General features: G+C 41.5%; 2 protein-coding genes and 1 non-coding gene across 3 annotated transcripts in view; 2 read left to right on the top strand and 1 right to left on the bottom strand.

Moving 5' to 3' along the window:
* Window positions 1-15,287, top strand: part of DTL (denticleless E3 ubiquitin protein ligase adapter) — a 190,518-nt gene that overhangs the window by 147,398 nt on the left and 27,833 nt on the right. The gene's annotated exons all lie outside the window — the stretch shown is intronic.
* On the bottom strand, window positions 7,762-7,858 carry LOC148090926 (small nucleolar RNA SNORA40). Its single transcript, XR_015716146.1, has one exon. It is a non-coding gene; the product is annotated as a small nucleolar RNA SNORA40 (small nucleolar RNA).
* Window positions 12,209-15,287, top strand: part of PPP2R5A (protein phosphatase 2 regulatory subunit B'alpha) — a 63,646-nt gene continuing 60,567 nt past the window's right edge. Inside the window, exon 1 of the mRNA XM_016219214.2 lies at window positions 12,209-12,433. Coding sequence (XP_016074700.1) covers window positions 12,253-12,433 — 181 coding nt within the window. The 5' untranslated portion in view covers window positions 12,209-12,252. The remainder of the gene's footprint in view (window positions 12,434-15,287) is intronic.

Below are 15,287 nucleotides of genomic sequence, written 5' to 3'. Positions count from 1 at the left end.
GTGGGCCTTCAATCTAATGGCTCTAAGTGAGGTGGGTTTAGGAAACAAATACTCGCAGGGGAGTGTTGCAGCAGAGAATAAAAATAACGTTTAACAACTAAAGAACCCCTTGTGGTTTACAGCTGCTTTCACACACACTATTGAATTTAAGAATGGCGAGCTGAGCCAGATAACAGGGACTTTTGAATACCAGCTAAGATCTGGGAGATTCATCAAGCATGTGGTGAGCAAATTTTCATATCTTATCTCATTTAATTCAAGAGGAAACCTTATAAGGTAGAGGCTATTATCACAATTTCACAAATGAGTAAATAATGGTTAAGGAATTTCTCAAGGTCGCTTGGTTAATAATAATAATACCACCAGCAGCTATTACACAAGGTGATTACTATGTGCTAGACTCTATGTAAGTATTCTCATCACCACCCTATAAAGTAAGCACTATTGCTCTCCCCACTTTTAGATGGGAAACACCAAAGCATGGTAAACAACTTGCCCAATCTACACAACTACCAAGTGTCAGAGACTAGGTTTGAATTCGGGCTACCTGGTTTCAGAGCTCAGCCCCTGAAGCCTCTACCCTAGAGCAGAGCTGCTTATTAAAATATAGTGATACACTGTTATTTATCAATTATAGCTCAGTGAAACTCAAAGAAATACAATGCACACCACAAATGTGAGCCACATATGTAAGGTTAAATGTTTAATAGCCACATTAAAAAGACAAAAGAAACAGGTAAAATTAATTTTAATAATATGTTCATTTAACCGGATATCTCCCAAATATTATCAACTCAACATGTAATCAATATAAAAATTATTAATTATATATTTTACGTTTATGTGTGAAATCTTCTAAATCTAGTGTGTATTTTTAAATTTAGAGTACTTTTCAAATCAAATGCTAAATTTGCACCAGAAATATATATATCATACAATTGGCATTTGAAAAAGTAGGTACACATACCCAAGTTATTACAAACATACTTAAAAGTTTTCCAGTAGCTTAGTCAAGTTTCAAAAAGCATTTTAAAAATATTTGCATCCATATTGTCAAACATGTTCCCTTAATTTTAGAAGAAATGATCTGACTTTGAAGCAAAGTCTATCAGTTTCAAAACTGTCTAAGTAATTCATTAATTCTTGTGTTAAACTCAGTATTATTAATATTGAATTCAAAGGAGTGTTACATAAATTTAAAAGCAATTATAAGTTCATCAATATTAATAGTTGTTCATATTTTCCCTTTAGTTTTTGCAATTAATTTACATAATGCTCTTGCAATTTACAATAAAAATCACCTGTATATTAACTCATGTTAAAAATGTGTTAGCTTGTCATAGCTGGTTATTATGAAAATTTTCAGTTTCAACAGAAATCCTTCCAGCTAGATCACAAACATATTTTGCCTTCCTTGGAACTTCAGATTTTCGCTCCTTCCTATGCAGTGTGATATCAGTGAGAAGACAGAAATCACACTGCTGTCTTTTTGTCTTTGTTGAATATCCGGCAGGTGTTCCCTGCATTTCAAGAAAATCTTGAATTAGAGTTAACAGTGCAAGAAATCTCTGTAGAGGTCCTCCACTGCTCCACCAACGAGCACTGGAAAAGCACAAGATCAGCACGCTGACTTCCCAGTATTTCTTCCTACAGTAACTTGAACGTTTCCCAGCCCAGCTCAGGAACCTATATAATTTATAGCAACCTAGGAATTCTCTTTGCTGAGTCTCATGGAGTTGCATCCTACGCAGCTTAGTATTCAGCCTAAGACTCAAAGAATTAACTCAAGATTTCTGGAGCTCTTTCTATGCATACTTCCCTCTTCTCTGGTACTTTGTCTCAAAAATTCCAGCCACCTCAGCTTCCCCAAACTCTGATATTTTGGTCTTCATTTCAGCAAGATTGTCACATCTACTTGGGTCCTCCTTCCTTGCGGTCTGGAAAGTGCTTCCAGGCAGAAAGCCAGGAATATTGGAGGGATCACTTCATTCGTTTCTCTGTTTCCTGGGATCACAATTCTGCACTGTGTGTTGTTCAATGAAAACAAATATTTCATACATTTTGCCCAGTTTTCTTGTTTACCGGTAAGAGGGTAAGTCCAGTTCCAGTTAATTTTCCTATCTGGAAGTAGAAGTTTCTTCATCACAATTGCCTCTTGCACTGCTAAAATGGTTCTTGCTAAAGTCAATAAAAATATTTTTCTGGACAAGGAAAACTGTCTTCTCTTTCTAACTTTCTTCCCTGCTGTCACTGACAGGCTATTACTTCCTTTCTCCCCAGGAATCTGAAGGATTGCATTTCTCTTGTTTTTTGTTTTAGCAGCCCATCTGTTCCTCTAGCTTTCCCTCTGCTGGTGTTGCTTCAGTGTCACTTTTCCTGTGCGTGGGCATCCTTGAAGGTGGTACTTGAGGCTCTTTCTCTTCCATTATCCAGCTCTTTTTTGGGGATCCCCACTCTGATGCGTGAGGGCTGGCGGTCTGTCTGCTGGCTGGATCAAATGCAAGTTGCGAAGGATTCTCTCCTTATCTGGGTTTCCCCTTTTGTAAGTGCCCAAGTACCAGCTCATTCTCACCATTTGTAAAACACAGAGACCCAACATTCCCCACTCCAAAACTTAAAAATACATGTGTATTAAATATATTATGTAGTACATACAAACTGTGTACAGAATAATATAATAAACATCCACCAACATCCAACTTTACGTACACATAAAGCATTACAGATACAGTTAGAAACCTCAGTGTATCCCTCTCAAGTGTATACCCCTTTCTACCCTCCTCGTAGGAAGTAACAAGATCTCTGAACCTGATGTTTTTCATTTCCATGAAATACACTCACGCACACACACACACACACACACACACAGCAATATCTATCTATATCTTAGGCTACACATCTTTTGCACATTAGTTTCTGTTATGAATCTCTTTCCTTAAAGAGAAAAAGACGCTTGTGCTATTTGGAATTTCCTTCTTTGCTCTGGCCTACTCCAGGCTGTCAGCCCAGTCTAGTTTTCATCTTTCCCCAAATTAATATACAACATGTCATTACCTCCTTTTAAAAATAAAGATCCAGCTCTCCAGCCTCAGTGATCTTAAAAAATGGGATTAACAAAGCGTGTCTAACCTCAGATCCATTTTTGCTTCCCTTCTTCCTTTCTCTGACTCTCCTTCCCTCTGCCACAAAATAAAACTGGCTCAGTTTTGGACTTTGTGTTAAAGACTCCAGTTCATTTGGTCACCCAGTTAAAACCCTTACCATTATTCGTAAGTCTTCCCTTTGACCTGCCACCTCCCTTCAATCAGATCTCTCTGGGGTTTCTTTTGCAATGTCTCTCACACCTATTCCCAGGGCCATTTTTAGTTTAAGCCAGTGATCATCAAGGATGGGGGATAGGGTGGCAGTGGGGGGTAGGAGAGGGTGTTGGATTGTCACTTGGGAATTTTTCAAAATTTGGTATAGCTTTAAAAAGCTCCAGAGGTGGTGCTGACACACTGCTTAGCACCATTTGGTCATGTCCGCATCACCTGGACACCTGTTCTCACCTTTAATCAACCTCTTTGGCTTCCACTTTCTCCAGCCAGTGTTCTTAAAGCTTTCAACATAACATCTTCCATTCAAACACTCTTCATTCTCTCTGCCTACCTCAGGGCAAAGTGCAAACTTGTTGACCTACCACAGTCTCATACCATCTTCTGTCTCTGCAGCTTTCTCAAACACGGGTACCCAGGGGGTTTTCTCACCCTATTTCCCTCTCATTCTACACACTCTGCCCAGGAGAACAAGGGACTCTTGGAACTCCACCTACTATCTGTATGCTGATGACTCTCAAATTTCTATTTTCAGCCCAGATCTCTTTCCTTTCAGACTGCACTATCCAACTGCTTACTGCATGTCTCCAAAATTCACATTGGACAGTTTGAATTTGAGAGATGTGCAGTAAGCGGTTGGGTAGTGTTTTCCCTTACCTCTTCTTCTTTTCTTTTTTTGTCCTTTCTATTGAATTTATTGGGGTGACACTGGTTAACAAAATTATACAGGTTTCAGGTGCACAATTCCGCAACACATCATCTATACACTGTATTGTGTGTTCACCACCCCAACTTGTTTTCTTTACTTATGTAATTATGCCCAATCCTCCAGGTCCAGCTTAAATCTCATTTCCTCCGCCTGGGCACGAAACACCACCTGTGGGCTCCTCACAATTTATTGTCTTGGCTCTCATCAAATATCGACCTGAATGAGAGGTTATCTTTTCCTGAACATGCACCTCGTCTATTCCCCTAGAGCTCATGCTCCCTTAGGGGTTGAGACCATAACATTTAGATGTTGTTGCTTGTTTGGTTCACAGGGTGTCCATCTGTCCAGGATGGAGGGAGGTCCTGGGACAGGAGACTTTCAGTGTTAGAACTGGGAAACTCCCTAGCAAACCAGGACAAGTTGGTCACCCTATTGGTTACCTAAACATTTGTGGACATCTGCGTGCACAACAGTGTTTCCTCTGGTACATATTCCCTGCTTTGTTTCCGTAGTTGAACTTTAGTTGTTGCGAGCTTTCCCCACCGATGGTGAGCTTCACGCAGGCAGACTTTGTCCCATTCATGGCTGTTTTCCAAGCACCTGAAATGGACCAGCACATTATAGGAGGTTAATGAATATTTTCTGAACAAATGGATAAGAAAGATTGAGCATCTCGTGATAATCACATTTTCCTTCTGGGTAACAGGACTTCATAGTTCCACCTATACAAAATAGTGCAGTGCTAGGCAAGCTTATGGTAGTGACAGCCCAATCCATTCTATTTCATTTTGTGTGTGAATGCTTTTGTATAGAATGAATAGAGCTTGAGTATACACTAACTTTTACAAGAGGAGAATAGAGGATCCCAGAGATGCTAGAAAACAAAACATTGCTCCTGAACATGACAAGAGTCACTGGAACCAAACTTCCAGGGGAACAGAAAGAAGTGTCACACAGATGAGAGAGACTTTAAGAGAGGATCTCGTTTGATCTCTTTCTGCCAGATTCTTTTTTTAAAATTTAATTTAATTGATTGATTTAAAAAAAATTTTTTTAGAGAGAGGGGAAGAAAGAGAGAGAGAAACATTCATCTGTTGTTCCACTTTATGCATTCATTGGTTGATTCGTATACGTGCCCTGACCAATGATTGAACCCACAACCATGGCATATCCGAAGCTCTAACCAAATGAGCTACCTGGCCAGGGGTCCGCCAGATTCTTTATATGAATGATGCATATTACACAGTAGGTGTTAAATTTATGATGGTGGGTATATCTACACACACACGTTTTTTAAAAAGCTATGTCCTTTCGAATAGAAGTCAAAGGCTAGGATCTGAAAACACTGGAGAATTTCCAGTTCAGTAATTCCTGAAAATCCTAAAGTACTACTAATAGTGCTTTTTCAAGCCATAGATACTACCTGACACTGAAAATATAAGGTTGATTTATTGGATTCTCAAATTGATTGTCTCCTGCAGGTGTGAGCTTAACTAGCAAATCAATAAGAGACAACGCCCTGCCAGCGTGCAGCAGCTAGGTGCTTTAATACGGGGACTACCTCAAAACCCACTAGATGCTTCCTTCAGGAGGATGACAGGCCTCTTTTAGATTTATAGAGAATCTGCATATGAATAGAACATTGAGGAAGCAAATAGTATTTTTGTAACCACCACTCCTCAAAATATACCCAGAGGGAAGCCATGTGTTTAATTTAATGTCGATTTTTCTTTGCCCACAGGTCAAATTCTGACAAAAGGTGGAACAAAATATAATTCTGCTGTTGCAATGGATTTTTTTTTTTTTTTGGTAATATATTGTGTAAAATAAGTCAATTCATTGACCAAAATATGAAAATAAGAAATGTGGGTAAGCTAATTTCTTAAATGAGAAGTGGATTTTTTTAAAAATCTTATCCATATGAACACTTTGTTTTGTTTCAAGACTCACTTTAAGCATTACTTTTCTTGTTAAATTTTCTATGACTCTTGCATCCAAACCGAATTTGATCTTCTTTCCACTGTTTTTACACAACACCACAAGAAACACTTACAATATAGTCTTTGATCATTTGTTTATGTTGTCCCTCCTCACTAGATTGTAAGGTCCACACTTTATTTATCTTTTCATTCCTAGTGCCTGGCATATTGCCTGGCAAAGAAAGCACTTGAAAAAAAATGCTTGCAGGGTTGAATTCAAGTGTGGAGAGTTTGTCAACATCAGGCCTTTTAGTCCCACTCTGCAAGGACCAGAAGATACGGCAGGAGCTGAGCTCCTTCAAACTATATCCCAGGTAAAGGGTTGGCTACACCAGGGGTTATTGGACACTTATGATTATAACTCAGTTAGATGGGGCAAAGGACATCACCGCTAAGGAAAAAAGATTCAGTGGTAATCATAAAGTATAAGTATACCACCATGTTTTGGGAAAGTTAATAATACCTCTGCTGTGCCAACAGCCCACATTCAATCCCTCTGCAAGTCCTAGGTGCTCCTCTAAAATAAATCTCTAACCTAACCATCTCTACTGCCACTGACCTCGTCTAAGTTCCTGGCTGATCAACACGGTAACCTGTACAATAGCCCACAACAAACTGATTTGATAACAATAAGCTTAACTAAAAGCAGCTTATCATGAAAAAGCAAAAATGGTAACAATTGAAAACCATGACTATTGATCTTGCCCTGTTAACAAAGGGCCCTTCCTGAAAATTTCAGGAATCTGAATCATCTTGACGTACACTTGTGCTTGCACGGTGGCCAGAAGACAGCACGGAATTAAAGTCCTTGCAAAGAATCTAGAAAAGTGGTGAGTTTGGTTTATGAAAATCAAATTTCAGTAAGCTTTGATGACTCTCATAACACGTTATTAGTAAGAAGATCTCATTGTACGTACAAACAAAAGTCTCCTGTAATATATGTAAAAGAAAAAAAAAAGGAAAGAGAAAAAAAAAGACTTTCCAAATTGGATCATTTCGAGGCCTCAGAAAAGGACCTTCTGGGGTCAGGTACGAACTTGACCAAACCTGTACTGAGCAGCCTTTAAGGCTCCTACAACTTTCATGTTCTGTTGATGTACAGCATGCGTGTAAATATCTGTCACATGAGTGAACTGATGAACAAAATAATGAGTGAATGAATGGAAATGAATAAACCTGTCAGAACTCGGAACTCTGGAAGGTTCCTGACGTCTAGAGCAGTGGTTTCCAAACTTGTTCAGGTGATGAAATATGTATAAATCATTTACCTTCTGGGGGAGCTTCTTAAAACTGTGACTTTATTAAATCTTAAGGAAGAAAACATGTATCTCTGGAAGCACATATAAGAATCTGCCAGCATTGGTTTGTCTTCAAGCAGGGGAACTAGATGTTGGGAGACAGGAGCGTGAATGGGACTTTTCTTGTTACCCTTTTACTCCTTTTGAATTTTAAATAGTTTGAATGTATTTAAATGAAAAGGAGTGAGGTATTAAAAATTAACATTTTTAGGATAAATCAGATACTATCTTGACTTAGATTCTAATGTAGTAAAGTGGTGGTAAGAATCAAGCTTTTAAGAAAGACACGAAGGAGAAATTTTAATTTTGTAAATTTGGAAAATACCACTACTATTTGATTCTACAGATAAAGCACGTTGTCTGGTGTTCTATTGGAGCAGTTTGGAAAACGTGCTTGAATTTGTTTTAGAGAATTTCACAGTGACTTGAAAAGAACACTGTCTCTGATGCACTTTCCCCCCCATGTTCCTTCTTACATGTATCAAAACTCATACTGAACAATGAGTTCTGGGTTGCAAAAGAGGCTATATTTTTTGCACCTGTATGTAGTCAGATGCACTTTTTAAAACCATTAAAGGACCATGATTTTGCTGCCATGCATATTATTGTTTCACAAATTGCTTATTTTCCCCAGCAAGCTAAACATTATGAATAAAGGAATGAGATCAGTAAGCATAGTTATGTTTATGGATCAAGGAAATCAAGTCATGTGAGGACAAACCAATCCAAAGGACTTGCCAGTGATGAAGCCTTGGCCTCTAAATCACTGTTTACTGATGGGAAGAGGCAGGACTTCAGGAGCACATACAGGTTGGTACTGAGATCCAGTTCTTGTTAGATGGTCTTCTATTCTTTTTTTAATTTTTTATTTGTGGGCTATCATTCTTTCCATCTCCCCCCAAATGTTTGGTGATTTGAATCTGGAATGACAACCCTCTCTCTTTTCAGGTTTCGACTCACTCTTTTTTTTAAAAAATTGTGCTCAAAATTCTTCCCCAAGAGCCATTTCAGAAAGCCCAGACAGTTTTGCTGGTTCTAGGCCCACCAGCAACTTGTTTCTAGTATCTGTTTTCTATCTATTTTATTCAGTATCTATTTTCCAGTATCTATTATCTATCATATTTCAGTAGGAATTTTAGCTTTAATCTATTAGTTTGCTTTCTGCTGTTTATTTCACCTTCTTATCCTATATAAATTCTCTTCCCCTGACTTCTAGATGCCTATAATCTATTTTTAATAATGTCCAAATGACTAGAGAATGGTAGCTAAAAACTTTTATGTGCATAAGAATGTAAGGAGTTTATGAAAAATAGATCGCTCAGTGCTTTTCACATAGGTTCTGATTCTGTGTGTCTGGGGTCAAGTCCAGGAATCTGCATTTTAAATAACACCTCAGAGGATTCTGATGTAGGCAATCCAGTGACAACACTTTCAGAAACCCTATCCTTGAGAACTGAAAAATTAGATTATGTACTGCACATCTATCCTGTGCTCAGTAGGGGATACAGAGATGTAAAATAACTGAGTTCTTTCTCCCTTGGTGTTTACAACTTTCAGGGGAGAAAGAGGTAGTGCCATCTCTGATGGTATGTGATGGCAGACCCTGTGGGTGATATAGATAATAAATACTATAGTAGTCTAAAGAAGGGAGGCATCACTTCTGGCCAGATCATCATGAACGGCTTCATCAAACATAGGGGTTGAGCTGGAGTTTGAAGAAAAGATAGGTTTCAAGATAGGAAAAAGGCAAATTATTTCAAGATGTTGGAACAGTAGGGACTGGGGGTCAAGGAAGTGCAACAACCTCTTTTAGGGGATCAGTATATGGAATGATGTTTGAACTGAAAAAAAAGAATTTGTGTAGGAACCGAGTAGGACTTATGCCTGGAAAGACAGCTAAAAGTTAGCTTGAGGAGAGTCTCAATTTTGGACTCTATTCTGTAGGTGCTGGGTGGTTCTTCAAACATGCCAATAAGATAAAAGTGGTGGTTTTTAAAATTAATTTATTTTTCAATTGAGGTAAGACTGGCTTATAACATTACATAAGTTTCAGGTGTGCAACATTATAATTTGACATCTGTATATACTACATTGTACTCACTATCAAAAATCTAGTTTTTTTCTGTCACCATACAGTCGACCCCCTTTACCTACTTCACCCTCACTTTAACCCCCAGTCTGGTAACCACTGATATGTTGTCTGCCCCTGAGTTTGTTTTTTTATTTTTATTTTTATATTTCACTTATGAATGAAATAATCTGTATTTGTCTTTTTCCATCTGATTTATTTCACTTAGCATAATACTCTCAAGGTCCATCCATGTTGTCACAAATGCAGGATTTCACCTTTTTATGGCTGCATAGTATTCCACTGTATATAATACCACATTTTTATCCACTCATCCTTCAACAGACATTTAGGTTGTATCCGTATCTTGGCTATTATAAATAATACTGCAGTGAACATAAGTTTGTATGTTATCTTTTCAAATTAGTGTTTTCACACTCTTCGAATAACCAGAAGTAAAATACCTCTATCACATGGTAGTTCTATTCTAAATTTTTTGAGGAATTCCCATAATGTTTTCCATAGTGGCTGTACTAATTCACATTCCTACCAACAATGAAGATTTGGGTCCCCCAGTGCAAAACTGCCAAGTAAAAGGGAGACAGACTGTTCAGCTCATTTATTTATTTTTATTTTCTAGGCTTAAATTTAGGCTTAATAATTTTTATACTCTTTCTACCCCACAAGTGTTTAACCATTTTTATGTAAATAACAAATCGATTTCTGAATTTTGTTTAGTACTTTCTGTACTTTGGGTAGTGAGGGTCTTATAATAGGGTAGAGAGAACACTTTGGTTCTCTTCATGTTTTTATACAACACTCACTTTTATTAAGCATCATTATATGGAAAACTGCACTAAAAACTAGGTGACCTGTCCTTGTCCTTAAGAAGTTTAAAATTTAGATGGAGCCCAGCGGGGTGGCTCAGCCGTTAAGCATCAACCTAGGATCCAGGAGATTGAGGTTAGATTCCCCGTCAGGGCACATGCCCTGGTTGGGGGGCTTGATCCCCAGTTGGGGGCGTGCAGAACGCAGTAGATCAATGACTATCTCATCATTGATATTTTTCTCTCTTTCCCTCTTCCCTTCCTCTCTCTGAAATCCATAAAGATATATTTTTTAAAAAATAAAATAAAATTTAGACGGAATCTCTAATGAAAAGATCCCAGTAAGAGTAAATGGCAAGCCCCAAATCCACAAACCATTGATCAGCTCATCTGCACTCGTCCTGTTGGAGTAGTTGAAGGCCTTTGGCTGAAGGCATGAAAATTAGTGGGATACTAAGTTGATATGAGGAGCCTCTTCTTGGAGGGTGTAGATTTGGAGAAATCTTTGAAGTAGTCGATTCGAGATTGCCCAAGGCCGGCGCGAGAACACTGCTCTGGAACTGCGCGGTGTCACAGCCGCTGCAGTTCCAAATTTACTCGGCAAATACCAATTACGCGGCTCAGGGCAGCGAGGCTCCAAGGCCCGCCCAGGAGCCCAGTACCTCGCTCCGATTGGACGAACTCACTTGCTCGCCTTCTCCGGGCTCCTTCGCCTGTCAATCACACTGCTGGTTCTCCACCCTACCTCTGCCCCGCCCCCTTCGGTGACGTAACACGGGGCACTGTTTCCCGCGCCAGCCTTCTCTCTCCACCAGTCGCTTCAGTTCCTCATTGGCCAGTAGAGAAGAGAGGGACGGGAAGGGACATTCTACTTTGCTCTCTAAACTACCCCTTCTAGTTTCCCGATCTTCTAATAAGCTGTCAGGAGAGCAATTATAGCCCGGCGCAGCGGCGCAAGCGTGCAAAGATGCTCCCTGGGAGGGGGGGCGCACTCCCCTCCCCAAAAAATTCATTGCGCCGTTGTGACGCAGGCGGTGTTCCGCTCACCGTCTTCACTTACGATTGGCTATAACCAAAGTCCATCATAAAACCACGCCCCATTCTTCGCCTAACCTCTCGGCTGGAAACACCTTCCAGAAGACCACGCCTCACCGCGTTACTGCCGCTTAGCCCTGCGATTGGCTGAGGGGGCTGGCATGCTTTCCCACCCAGCCCTCCCTCCAGAGTATTTCGAGAGGCTGGCGGGACCCCGCGGAAGTTGTCAATCTTCTCCCTCCCCACCCCTGGCGAGGCCCCTCCCCCGGGCCTCACGCCCCGGCGCGCGCGCGCACACGCACACGCACACGCACACACACTCCCCCCTCGCGCGTCCCCACCACCTTCTCAAGTTGTAGCGGACGCTCGCAGGGGGTTCTGCGTGGGCGGCGGAAGGGCGCGTGGGGGAGGGGGCTCGGAGAGCTCCGCAGTGAGGAGCGCGAGTGTGCGCGCCCAGAGCCCGGGCGGCGGGTTACCGCCACGGGAGATGCAGGGACCGCGCTGACAGGGAAGAGCGGGCAGCGCGGCGGAGGCTCGGCAGGGACCCGCGATGGCAGCGCCTCGGGAGGAGGCTCCAGGGAAGGCGGGCTGCGCTGGCAGCGGCCACTGAAGTGCTGTCCGGCTGGCCGGCGACCTGGACTGAAGGGAGGAGAGGCGCGCTCCACGTCCGCACCCCGGCGCCCTCGCCTCAGTTGTCTAAACTTCAGGCTCCCTTCCACCCGCCCTCCGCTCCCGGAGTCAACAACTTCTTCGCCCCCCTCCGCCCCCGCCCTTGCCTCCGTCAGCCCCGGGAGCCCGCCGCGCGGCGGGGACCAGGAACCTCCGGCACTGAGATGCGGTCGTGAGGCGTTGGCGGGCAGCGAGGAGAAGCTCGGCGGCGCACGGGAGCGGGAAGACGGTGTGGCCGGGGGCACGGGGCGGAGGGGCGCGACCGCTCCGCGCCTCACCCCCGCCTCCTCCTCCTGCCGCTGCCCGTTCCGTGCAAGCAGCAGCCGGAGCTGGCAAGCGCCTGGGCCGCGGAGATGTCGTCGTCGTCGCCGCCGGCGGGGGCTGCCAGCGCCGCCATCTCGGCCTCGGAGAAAGTGGACGGCTTCACCCGGAAATCGGTGCGCAAGGCGCTGAGGCAGAAGCGCTCCCAGGGCTCGTCGCAGTTCCGCTGCCAGGGCAGCCAGGCGGAGCTGCACCCCTTGCCCCAACTCAAAGGTAACCTCGCGGGGAGCACCCGCAGAGCCATTTCCTCCTGGGGCGCTCTCTGCCCAGCTGGGGCTCGTAGAGCGAGTCGCGTTCCCCACGGTGCCTGGGCGCCCCCCTCCCCCTCTGACTCCAACAGGTTTGCTGTTCAGAGTCTTGCCGCTTTTCTTCTTCCTGATTCCCCTTAACTCTTACCATCTGCGAGGAGGCAAACAGCCCTCCCCACCTGCGCGCTGGCTCACCTGCCCTGGTTATTGGGACGCTCCCAGTGCGTGCAGCGAGGTGTTCTTTCCTCTTCCCCCAGGCTTGCCTTTCCCCGTCTTGCTTTAACAACCTGTCTAACCTTCCGACCTTCACTTTCCCGAGACCCACCTCCTCTTTTCCGACGCTTAGCTAGTCCTTTACTTTCCCAATTATAAGCGTCTGTACGAACCCACCTTCTCAACTCCCTCCCACTGATTGTTCCTGAGTCCTACAGACCCGAAATCCTAATGCAAACAACGGTTAAGAGTTACCTGGCCTTTAGATATATTGAGAAAGAAAAAGCCTAAAAAATCTCACCGGTACAGTGTCTTTATTAACTGGGTCGTTAGGTTTAAATGTTATTCTTTGGCCCAAAGTCTTGGAAGGACTTAAAATACCTTGAGAAGGAGATGTACGCGGTAAATTTGGAGACGGGGTAAAGGCGTAAGATAGTGTTGCTTTGCAATGGAATGAGAACTTAGTTTGCCGAGCAGTGATTCCAGGGACTTTGTCGGTTTGTACAGGAATTCAAATTGTTATCCGTGCCTAATGCCATGCAGGAGAACTTGGTTCACTTACTTTTCCCACTAAGTTTAGAGGATTTTTAATAAATTGCTTCCTGATGTTCTAGTTTAATCTTTGTGAATTACCACCTTTTAATTTTACTTTAATGGCTTCGTTTTTTGTGAGATCGGAATCATCATGGAACAAGATGATAATGCTCCTAGTTAAAACAATTTTTTGACGAAAGAAACCCGAGAGAAATCTAGATCATCTGTTTTGCAAGGCTAGGAAATTAAAGGCTTATACTAAAATAGATAAATGTTCAGCACATTTTTCAATCCATTTAGCCTCTTCAAGGCCAATCTGGTTCTGATTTGTCTTTGGGCCTATGAATCTAGCCTTAGTTTGGCTAGGAGTCTAAAGAAAACCCCAGATCAAATCACAGTTGACCTACATACAATAGCTCTGGAACCCCATTCAGACTGTACATGGCCCTTGCCTCTTGGGGTGCTACTAAGTTAAGAGCATCCACTGCCAGAATCAAACTGGTTTTAAAAGGTTTTATTTAAAATATGTGTGGGGCCTGTGTTATTGCATTTATCACTTGCTTTTTGGCATACAAAAATAGTTAAAATTTATATATTGTAGTAGTCAATAGTAAACCACAAGGTAGGCATTACCAAGACATTAATTCTTGAGTGATGTCATAGCTATAAAAGAGTATCATCTTACCTCTTAGGACATTGACTTGCTATTCATGGATTTTAAATCTTAAACTTAATTACAACATCATAGTTACTTCTATATTGATTTTTTTCATTGAAATTGTTGAAGCGTTTTTACAGTTTGAAGGTTTAGTGCTAGTATTTTTCTTCCATATTTATTTAATTTGCTTTTTAGTACGGTATTGTAGTTCCTTAGTATTGTTCTTACTAGTATGATATTTACTTTCATTAAATACAAATAATTGAATATTAAACATGGTTGGTTCAAGCCAAGAGATGCAGCTTTAATACATTTTGTTTTTTTAAAAGCCTGGCAATAATAGGCAGTCAGTAGTCATCTAAGTTATATGGTATATAGTTTAACAAGTGGATGATGCCATTGAATGTTTTATTTATAGTATTTTGGTCACTAGTAGAGAAAAAAAGAGGAGTGGAACTTCAGATTATTTCTATGTATTTTGCATGAAAATATAATATATGCAAATTTGATTGAGGAAATTAAGAACCTTACGTGGATTACCCCTAATAGGAAAAACTACTTTTACTCCAGATGCCAAAATGCTTGAAAAGCGATTTTTTGTGTGTGTGTTTTTTTTAACTCAGTTGCTTCACTTGGTACTTTGGCAGTGTACTTGATACCACAGTGTTGTGTTTTTTCTGTCAGTAGTATTTTTTTCCATTTGTGGCCTTAACAAAAACCAGTGGAAAGTCCTTTAGTATGTGTATGAAAGAGAATTTTTCTTCCTGCTCTGAAATATAATCTTACTGTGGAGCAACCCAGATAATCTGTGGACATCCAAGATCTTTCAAGTGTTTTTACCAACTTGCTTATGTTACACTTTGTCCACATGGATCTAAACTGGAAAGGTGCCTGCTATTTTCCTCAGAGCATACTGTGGGTAAGAATTAAATAATACAACTTTTTCATCTATAAGAAGTTTATTTGTTGCAAAATCATTTAGTAAGTGGGTTGCAGGTTTTTAATGGTGAAAATGTTCAAAGTAAATTTGCTCTTCTGCTATAAAGTATTTAATAAGCCTTGTTAAAAGGATTTTTTAAAAATATATCTTTATTGATTTCATAGAGAGGAAAGGAGAGGGATAGAGAGATAGAAACATCAGTGATGAGAGAGTCGTCATTGATCGGCTGCTTCCTGCACGCCCCCAACTGGGGATCAAGCCCGCAACCGGGGCATGTGCCCTGACCTGGAATCGAACCCCGATCGCCTGGATCCTGGGTCAATGCTCAACCGCTGAGCCACACCTGGCCAGGCAAAAGAATTTTTTTTTTTTAATGAGAAACTATTATTATGTGGATCCTGGAAATTAAACTGTCTTAAATTGTATAACGTAATTTTTTTTTCCAAAACACTTTAAGTTTCTTGTTATGTTAAT

The sequence above is a fragment of the Miniopterus natalensis genome, chromosome 19 (assembly GCF_054644295.1).
Source record: "Miniopterus natalensis isolate mMinNat1 chromosome 19, mMinNat1.hap1, whole genome shotgun sequence".
NCBI lineage: Eukaryota > Metazoa > Chordata > Mammalia > Chiroptera > Miniopteridae > Miniopterus > Miniopterus natalensis.
The sequence above is the reverse complement of the archived record's forward strand: the minus strand, read 5'-3'. Positions and strand labels throughout refer to the sequence as shown.